General features: G+C 40.8%; 1 protein-coding gene across 1 annotated transcript; it reads left to right on the forward strand.

The window, feature by feature from the left end:
• Positions 1–385: 385 nt before the first annotated feature.
• On the forward strand, positions 386–5,084 carry LOC115304885 (cationic trypsin). Its single transcript, XM_029955222.1, has 5 exons — positions 386–496; positions 2,481–2,640; positions 3,426–3,679; positions 4,160–4,296; positions 4,842–5,084. Exons 1-5 carry the CDS (start codon positions 457–459, stop codon positions 4,989–4,991), a joined length of 741 nt encoding a protein of 246 aa, XP_029811082.1. The 5' UTR covers positions 386–456; the 3' UTR covers positions 4,992–5,084.
• The last annotated feature ends 5,646 nt before the right edge of the window (positions 5,085–10,730 follow it).

Here is a 10,730-nt window from a genome sequence, read left to right on the forward strand (position 1 = left end):
GGATGTCACATGAAAAATTATATAATTGAGAAATAGCCAATGTTAATTAAACATCAAGGGGGGTAGTATTCAAGAGTGTCCTCAGGATAAAAGTTCATGGTTGAGACAACCAAACACGTAAGATTTCTGTCTGGGAGACAGGACACCTGTAGCCCCGTTCTGTGACCTTACTCCAATGTACTTTTCTATTTTGGGGAACAAATTGCACCAGGTGGGCTTATTACTTCCATTCCCATAACTTTCTGGAAAAGTAGACAAAAGCTGATGTTTAAATATGATGCCAAATTATCTTCACTTTGGCACAGAATTGAATTCTAAATTTGGATTTGTGAGTTTCCAGTCAAATCACTTTTCTGGCACCCATGGCCATGGATGTCAGTGACAAACCTGGAGATATAAATAGCTGTGGAGGAAGAACGTTCATCACACTTCCCAGTCCAAATCCAGTGAGCAACCATGAAGACCTTCATCTTCCTTGCTCTCCTGGGAGCTGCTGGTGAGTCTTTATTAACAAATGAATGCGGTGGGTACATCTACCCCCAGTGGATGCCAGAAGCCACACATAGTACAGAATCCTGTGTATACTATGCTTTTTTCCAACATATATGTGTACATATGATAAAGCTTAATTTATAAATTAGATACAGTAAGGATTTACAATAACTAATAATAAAATAGAACACTTATATAATAATCATACTGTAATAGAAGTTTTGTGATTATGTTCTTCTCTCTCTCTCTCTAAATATCTTATTGTACTATACTCACACTTCTTGCGATGATGTAAAATGCCTACATGATAAATGGGGTGAGGTGAATGATGTAGGCATTTTGAGGTAGGTTAGGCTAGTAATGACCTTCTGATGACACATCAACAAGTAGATCATCTGTTTCCTGACTGCGGTTCACCGAGGGTAACTGAAACCATGAATAAGGGAAAACTACTGGAGTACAAATGTCTATGCATGATTAAATTTCATTTGTTGAGGAAAGATTATAGTGAGCAGGAGTAATTAGTGTAGAAAGTATAAAGAGGCAGAAATTGCCCTGAACTTCAAGGTAAAAATCTATGAAGGAAGAGAGAAAAGGAAAGGATAGTTAACATTGAGGAAATGTTGCATTTAGAATTAATAATCTGGACCAATGACTAGTCTTGGGCTCATTGAAGAGGCTGTGAGGGTCAGAACCAGAGTCTCCTCTATACTGAAAGGATCTTAACAGGCAAAGAAACTTTATTTCTCATGAATAACAGCTATGGGCTAGGTTTTACAATGTCTTTCCTAATGAAGTCTCTCTGCTGTAAAATAACATATTTAATCATCAAAGACATAGAGAAATGTCTGTTTCTATTCCTTATACTACCAAAGTTTATCAAAAACTTACTATTAAACTTTCCCAAATTGGATGAGTGTAAGTTCAATACACTAGTCTCCAAATATCATTCCCAAAATTACTTTAAAATACTTGAACAATAGGGTGGATATGATATAATCACAGACTTTGGGAGCCATAGAAATGTTAGTAAATCAGTGGGCCAAACTTCAGAATGCTGAACCGAAAAATGTTGGAAAGATAATTGGGCTAAGGGGAAAGGTTGGGGAGGGAAACCAAATATAATGTTCTGTGAAATTATTTCATGAAAATTTTAGGCAAGAACCAAATAAAGAAATTGGGGGGAGAAAAGTACAAACTCCCAATTCCTTCCAGGCTAGAACATTCCTAGGTGGCTTCTAAAAGCTTCCTTTCCATTACTTCATGGGAATATTTATCCTGTATCAACCACCATAAATAAATATAAGCATGGTTACCAAAAAGTTTCACTGAACACCTATTGCATGTCTGTTGAACAAAGTTTTGTATAAAATGTATTCTTTTTTAAATGTTTATTTATTTTGAAAGAAAGAGAGAGTGAGTGAGTAAGCAGAGGAGGGGCAGGCAAATAGAGAGAGAGGGAGAGAGAGAATCCCAAGCAGGCTCTGCAGTGTCAGCACAGGGCCCAATGTGGGGCTCACACTTACAAACCATGAGACCGTGACCTGAGCCAAAACCAAGAGTCAGACGCTTAACTGACTGAGCCACCCAGGCAACCATAAAATGTATTCTTTATATCCTTAGGTAGTAATGTTCAGGGAATTTAATATATAAAGAGTCTCTGATCAAGGTGTGTGTCTGTGTGTGTGTGTGTGTGTGTGTGTGTGTGTGTGGCACATACATTGAAAACCAGTATTTATATCAAATTTAAAGCATACCTTCAAAGTTAGATACTTAAAACAGTATAACTAGGATATGTGTCAAAGGTATAGAATAATAAAACTTTAGGGAAAAAAGTTATGTAAAAATTATGTTATCACCATTTCCTGATCATATGTGACAAGAAAACATTATCTTCTCTTTTATGGTTCACCTATAAAAACTTAGTGGTAAGTAGAAATTCCAAGATGGATCGGTTTAACAGATTGTTTCCAACTTTTCCTTGTCAGTTGCTTTCCCCGTTGATGACGATGACAAGATCGTCGGGGGCTACACCTGTCCAAAGAATTCCGTCCCCTACCAGGTGTCCCTGAACTCCGGCTACCACTTCTGCGGCGGCTCCCTCCTCAATTCCCAGTGGGTGGTGTCTGCAGCTCACTGCTACAAGTCGTAAGTAACCGATCCTCACATACCTGCTCTCCCAGATCAGCTCACCCCCAGCCCTGCCAAAGCACAAGCACAGTAACCCGGAGAGTCGTGCTGGAAGAGTGAACTTTCAGATTCTAGAAGCTTCATCATTCTCCCCAGGCACTGTATGTTGCATTGAGGGAATTTTACATGGACAGCTAACCTTAGAACTCCCTGATGGCCTTCCAAATGATGGTAGCAAAGACAGAGGGGGGGAACTAGTGAGTGACAATTCTACCTAGAACTAGCTAAGAGCATAATCAATAAATAGTCCCAATCATTATAGCTCCACCAGGAAAAAATGGCATATGGAGGTGAAAACTCACATAAAGTTTCCAGTACAATGTTAAAAATAAGCACAACTCATTCTGTCCCCTTAAAATTCTGTCATGTCTTTGATTCCTGCCATGTCTCCCTACAATAATAGGTAATCTCAACCAGAGGAGGAATAGCAGGTGCTGAATAATATTCACCAATTCCCACTTAATCTGCCACCAATTTATTGGTGTCATTTTGTCATGGGAATTAAACATCTAGCTATTCTAACAAGATGGCGGGCTGTGAGTCTAGACTAGTAGCAACACCACCTAAGAGTTACTCTAACCTGGATCATATCTGGTAGGGCTGCCTTAAGCACACAAGTTCCTGTGTGTGGGAACACTTGAAAGGGATGATGTTCATGTTATGCTTATGACTGGGGTGCACTGGGGAGGGGGAAAAGCTCAAGTTGGATACTTAGGGAACTTTGTTTGCATCCTTTAATCCAGCCGAATCCAGGTGCGTCTGGGAGAACACAACATTGCAGTCTCTGAGGGCAGTGAGCAATTCATCAATTCAGCCAAGGTCATCCGCCACCCCCGATACAATGCAAACACCATTGATAATGACATCATGCTGATTAAACTGAGCTCACCTGCCACCTTGAACTCCCGAGTGTCTAGTATCTCTCTGCCAAGATCTTGTGCAGCTGCTGGTACCCAGTGCCTCATCTCTGGTTGGGGCAATCTCCTGAGTGTTGGGGGTGAGTGTCACCTGGAACAAAAAGCACCAAGTCTGGAAATCCTAGAAGTAAAAGACCTGTTGAGGGTCAGTTAGTCCAAACTGTCACTCAAGGCAAGTGACTCCCCAGAGGACAGTCTGTGGATGTATGGAGTCTTAGTAAGATTCCTTTGCTGAAAAACACAGCAGAAAATGAACTGTGATAGAAGACAGCAGTATTCAGTTGCAGTGTGATTAGTGATTTGCCAAAAAGTAGAAACCGAGGAGGTAAGCAGAACAGAGGCCGAGGGATTTGGCGCCACCTAAAGTATACAGGTCTGCCTGAGAGTCCCTGATGCCACCGCCAGAGAAAACAACTTGTTGCTTTAAACTGTTTGGAAGACTTTCCAAAATAGAAGTTACCGACAACCAGAGAGAGGAGGGAAGGAGGGAGAGATTGGAAAAGAAATCTCCAGGAGTCCTGTGGGTAATATTTTTCCATTTTTACTCTTGTGCCCAACAGAAAACTATCCCGACGTCCTGCAGTGTCTGAAAGCCCCCATCCTATCTGACAGTGCTTGCCGTCAAGCCTACCCAGGCCAGATCACCAGCAACATGATCTGTCTGGGCTTCCTGGAGGGTGGAAAGGACTCTTGCCAGGTTAGTTTCTCTGTAATCCTTCTGACCAAACCTCAGGCATTTCCACCATGTTTTCCCTTTCCTGAAACACAGAAGATTGAGAAGCTGTCTCTGGGATGGATTATAAGGGACAAGGGAGAGATTTGGAATAAGTGATAAATTTTCTTTTTGAGATACTAATGGTTAGAGTGAAGGGTAAAAAGATACACAGAAGATGGTATGCAAACAGGACATCCAGGCGCCCTGCTGAGGAGGGATGCTGTAGCAGGAAACTTTCTGGAAAAAAAGCAGGGCTAGCTGGGCAGCATTGCACTCACCAGTCCTCACCTCTTGTTGGCCCTGCATGCCTGCAGCTAAGAGAAGAGCAGGAGCTAGGAGGAGGGGGGAGAAAGGATAGGGATGTAGTACAGAGAGTGGGAGTTGGATTCCCAGGAGAAGGGACGGCGCTTTCTGGAGAATCAGCAACCTGGGAAAACGGACCCCAGTAACGGAGAAAAACCTTTGAGCCTTTCTCCCATCTTGGCGAGATTGAGAATTCTTACTGTCTCTTCCTCCCTCTTGTTCAGGGTGACTCTGGTGGCCCTGTGGTCTGCAACAATGAGCTCCAGGGCATTGTCTCCTGGGGTTACGGCTGCGCCCAAAGAGGCAAACCCGGTGTCTACACCAAGGTCTGCAACTACGTGAGCTGGATTCAGCAGACCATCGCTGCTAACTAAGCACAGAGACCTCTCCACACGCTATCCCTGAGTACCCTTCACCTTTCACCTATGTCTGAAAACAGTATCTAAATAAAAACATTTTGACCTGCAGTACATGTGTCCAAGAATGGTCCTTACTTAATATTTATGAACTTTCTCTTCAGACTGGCTGCTGATTAAAAGAGTGGACTCAGAGTTGAACAGTTACATGAGGATAGTTATTCATTCAGCCTGATCCAAATGAATTTACTGATCACCTACCTGCTAAGCCCTGTGTGGTCCATTGAAGATATAAGCATATAAGCATGGATAAGCTTTGAGGTCACTGTTGCCATCACAGATTTGAACAGAGGATGATGACACCAGGGTACAGACAGTGAAAATCAACTGCCCAAAGTCATCCAGCTAGTTCAGAGTCAGGGAAACCTCAGCGGCCCTATTCCCGATGCATTGCTACTTCTGTGACACCATGGTCTCCTTTTTTTAAAATTTTTAAAAATTTTTGCTCCAATCCATCTGAAACTCTATGAGGCTAGATAATGGAAACCACCAGATGGAGAATTTTTCTTTTTTTCTTTTCTCCTTTCTTTCTTTCTTTCTTTCTTTCTTTCTTTCTTTCTTTCTTTCTTTCTTTCTTTCTTTCTTCTTCTTCTTCTTCTTCTTCTTCTTCTTCTTCTTCTTCTTCTTCTTCTTCTTCTTCTTCTTCTTCTTCTTCTTCTTCTTCTTCCAAATCACAGATTTCCTGCATTCTTCAAGATTTTACCCACCTATATATTTCAGTTCTCTAAGATTTTTCTTGCTTTCCCACTGGGATTTTATTTCCATAGCAGGCATGATGTCTGCAGGCCGTCTGTGCCATTTGCCTATCTTCCACCTCAAGAGCCCCACATCCCAGCCCAAATAATGTACTCTTTTGAACTGTAAAAGAAAGAAAGTAGAAATGCAGGAAAGTTTGCAGAAAATAGATTTGTTACACTAAGGTCATAGAAGTTGTGGGTACAGAGTTGGTTTGGAGCACAAGTCCCAACACGTGATTCCTGTGCATATCTTGTATGGATTCTGGAGAAAAATATAATGGGGTCTAAACATGGACACCTTGGAGCAAATGGAGGAGGTTTGAAAGAGGGGAATGTTCCACAGACTCAGTAATAAGGTGAAGAAGGGATGTTGTCTTAGTCGGTTAGGCTGCCAAAGTGCCATAGATTGGGTGACGTAAACCACAAACATGAATCTCTCATAGTTCTGGAGGCTGGGAAGTCCAAGATCAAGGTGCAATGGGAAATAGTGGGGGCCTACTTCCTGGCTTGTAGACAGAGGCCTTCTCACTGTGTCCTCATCTGACAGAGAAAGGGCTCTAGTCTCTTCTTATAACAACACTAATTCCATCATGGGGTCTCTACCCTTATGATTATTTCTAAACCTTGCAAAGGACCCACCGCCTAATACCATCCCATTGTGGGTTAGGTTTGAGCACATAAATTTGTGGGCATGGGGGAGGGACACAAACATGCAGTCCATATCAGGTATTTTGATCAGGTATTTTGGAAGAGGAAAGTGTGGGAAGATATATGCCCCTTTACCAAATTTCGATTCCTTTGTAATTCTGGATGGCATATTCATAGGAAATAGTCCTGAGCCCTTAATACTGCCTTGTCAGTTCCACTGGGATGGAGTCCAAATTCCTTAAACTTGTATTCAAGGTTCTTAAATATTTGGTGATAACTAAGTTGTCCTGTCTTATTTCCATAGTTCTCATTGAATTGCTTTTATGTTTGTATATAGCCTAAATTAATTAATTTCATATATAACTCCTCTATGTTAAAATAGGTAGCTTTGGGTCCACCTTAACTAAATATCTCAGGCTTCTCACCAGAAACAAATGAGCTTAAAGATTCTCCTGCTTCCTCTAAAATTTTTTCTATTCCACCCTATCACCAAAACATCTACCCACCTCACTACAAGAAGAGGACACATTCAGAGATCTGGCAGGCTAAGGGAGATATATAAAAGATGAGAGATAAGGGAAATTCCAAAGAAAAGTGTGAAAAAACAAACAAATCCTATTCCTGATACCTTTCAATAGTCCCTTGTCAGCCTATCTTGTCATTTTCTATCAATTGTCTTTAAAAAAAAAAAATCTAACTCTTCACAATTTGTAAATTTATACTAAAATGTAAATTCTGTATGCTCTTTGACCCAGTAACTTCATTTCTAAAACTCTATTCTATGAATATCCATATAAATACAAAAACAAAGTATAAGTGGGAGTGTATAACTTAGGAGTCATTCCACTGCAAATCAGAACAGCCAGCTCATATGGCCTTTAAAAATGACTAATGGAAGCTTAGACATTGGGAAGGCTTCAAGGATGTTATGATTCAGCAATTGAAAAATGTCAAGGACCTTATTATTCCTGTCTCTGTCCTGTGCATTACTGTCAGTTTTATCCTCAGGATAAAGCCTTGTGATCAAAATGGCCCTCAGAACGCAACGCTCCCTCATCTATATCTGAGAAAGATAAACAAAGTTACTGCCATCAGCTCTAGAAAGTTTTTTCCCCAGATGTCCCTGGCAGACACGATATTGTGTGTCTTTCACTGAATTTGGTGCCAATCATCTAATGGAATTATGCTGATTAACTTATAATTAAGTCAAATGGCATAACCTCAGAGCAAGGGGTGGACTTTTCATTCTGCAATAAACTTGGCCTACTTGGTATGTTTGGTTAACTGAATGGTTATAAGGATGGTCATGAGGAGAGGGAGAAGTGGATGTGAAGAAGGCGGCAACAGTCTCCACTAGAGTAATCCAGAGTGCATACTGATAAACTGTCTATGTAATTCTGAAAATACAGAAGCAACTCAAAAATCCATTAGTAGAAGATTGATCAAATAAACCTGGTATGTCCCTCAATGGAGACAATGTAACTATTCCATTCACTTATCCAACCACTTACTCAACAAATACTTAATGATGACCTACAATGTGTCCACCCTGTGTTATGCACTAAAGATAGAGCAGAAGAAAACAGTCAAAACCCTACCTTCATCATATATACGTACTTTCTGGGTGGATAGAAGACAAATAACTGGGGAAATAGAAAACAAATAAACAGAGACAGTAGAATATAATGTCGATCATTGCAAATGCTACAGGAAAAGCAAACTGGATAAAAGGGTGGATTACTGGGAAGGACACACCTGCTTCTAAAATGCAGTTGACCTTTGAACTATGTGAGGGTTGGGACACCAACACCTACAGAGTCAAAAATCCTTGTATAACTTATGGTTCTCCCAAAACTTAACTACTAAAGCCTACTGTTGACCAGAAGCCTTACTGATGACATAAGCAGTCAATTAACACACCTTCTGTATATGTGCTAGATGGGTATTCTTACAATAAAGAAATATTATTATATTCAGAACTAAAAAACAAAGTGAGCTATCAAGCAACAGAAAGACATGGAGGCACCTTAAATGCATTTTACTAAGTGCCAGAAGCCAAAAGGAAAAGGCTAGTTGTTGGATGATTCCAACGATATGACATTTTGGAAAAGGCAAAACCACAGAGTAAATAAAAAGACCAGTAGTTTCCAGGGGCTGGGGGAAGGGATGAATAGGCAGAGCCCAGGGACTTCTAGGGCAGTGAAAATGCTCTGTGTGGCACTATGATGATACATGTCACTATACAATTGTCCAAACCCATGGAATGTATGACACCAAGAGTGAGCACTAACACAAACTATGGATTTTGGGGGATGGTAATGTGTCCATGTGGGTTCATCCATTGTAACAGATGCACTGCTCTGGAGGGGATGTAGATAATGGGAGAGGCTACACGCATGTGTGAGATCAGGGAAGTCAGGCAGCATATGGGAAATCTCTGTACACTCTTCTCAGTTTTGCTGTGAACATAAAAATGCTCTTAAGAAAAAAGTCACATAATTATTAACTTTTTTGTTGAGGGGAAATTATAGGGCATGGGCAGAGCAAAAAGTATTGCAAGGCTGGCCATGCCAATAGCGGACAGCTCTAAGTGGAGTTGTAATTAGTGAGGTTTTACTGTTGTTTCATATTTCTGTTGTTACTTTTCTATGTTTTCTCAATAAACATGAAATAGATTTTACAAAACAAAAATATTGCTTGTTTTTAGGGAAATTCTCAGGCTGTTTAGTTCACAAAACTTTGTAGTAGTCCCTGCCACCTTACAAAAGTCTCTTCACAAAGGCTCACCTCCAAGGAGGACCCCTGCTGAGAATGAGCGCCTTGCAGGGCAGGCTGGGACCACTGACCAGCTCCATCCTCTTTCTCTTCCTCCCACATCTGCTCAGGGTCCCACATTTGTCACTGGTGGTCACACGTGAAACCTGGTTACAACTGGAGGGGGTAGTAATTTATTTCTGTAGAGAGAGCTGTATTAGACTGGGCACACTTTAAACACCCGGTACTTAATAACCCTGAATCCCTGACTTTCATGAGCAGCACAGTTTGGGGCAGTGCAGAGCCAAGATACACATTTCTGTAAACCAGAGACATATTGAAGGTTTGTTCCTTCTTAGTATTCAGGATTCATTTCTCATTGTTGCAGAGGCGAAAAGTATAATCAGCATCATCATAACAACTAGTATTTATTGTTTTTTTTCAGTGTGTCTCCCCATTCTTACACACTTTTTGGTAATATTCAATCCTCACAAGTATCCTATGATATAGACACTGATATCCCTTCTTCCCTGAGGCTTAAGGGGGTCAAATGTTGTTCTCAGGATACAGCAGCTAGGAAGTCCTGCAACCAGGAATGAAATCCTAGAAGCTGGACTCCAGAGCTCATGTTCTTCATCGCTCTTTAGGACTTCATAACAATATTCAGACATTATGAAAAAAAAAGCATCCCCAGAAGCCTGGAAACTATGGAGATACTAAGGTTCCAGCTGTTTCAGTTAACAAGCATTTGTATAGCATTTACTGTCTGTCATTAGAACTCACTGTTCTGAGCTCTTTATAAATAGATAATCTGAACAGGGCAGTGAGGAGTAGAGATTGGATCAGTAATCAGGAATCCCAGCACAGAAAATCCCATGGGCAGACTTCACTGGCAAATTCTACCAAACACTTGAAGAGCAAATGAACGCCAATCCTTCTCACACTCTTCCAAAAAGTTGAAGAGGAGGGAACACTTCCAACATGAGCCTGCTACCAAAGCCAAAGAAGGACATTACAAAAAAAGAAAACTATAGACCAATATCCCTGATTGAACCCACCATTTATTTCATATCTCTGTGGGAGGTGGGGGTGCAATCAGGAAGTTATCATGTAAGTCTAACCTATAAAAAGGAATGGAGTGCACTGAAAAGAGTAATAAGTGTCAAAGACAAAAACTGAGCACATAAGGGGATTGGTTGTATTCAAACTATTCAGTAAGAGCACCCCAGATCCAAAGATCAGAGAGTCTCAGCAGGAAGATTTTACCTGGAGACTGCTTAGAAGGAGTAATACACAAGTTACAGGTGTGGAAATTTGCAGTTGAAAAAAACAATTATTTTCCAGTCGGGAACAGAAAGTGTTTTCTCTATGTTTAGCCAGTTACAAGGGAAAAAAAAGAGTTCTAAGCTTTTTCTAATCATTCCTGAGATGAAGAATGGGGAGTTGGAGGGTTTGTCTGGCCACCTCAACAGATACAAGTGAAAGGGGAAAGATGTTTGGCTTTGTCACAGGTAAACAAAGGAGTCATCCCAAGCTCTATAGGAGCCACGAGAAAGAG

Source organism: Suricata suricatta, chromosome 2, assembly GCF_006229205.1.
Source record: "Suricata suricatta isolate VVHF042 chromosome 2, meerkat_22Aug2017_6uvM2_HiC, whole genome shotgun sequence".
Lineage (NCBI taxonomy): Eukaryota > Metazoa > Chordata > Mammalia > Carnivora > Herpestidae > Suricata > Suricata suricatta.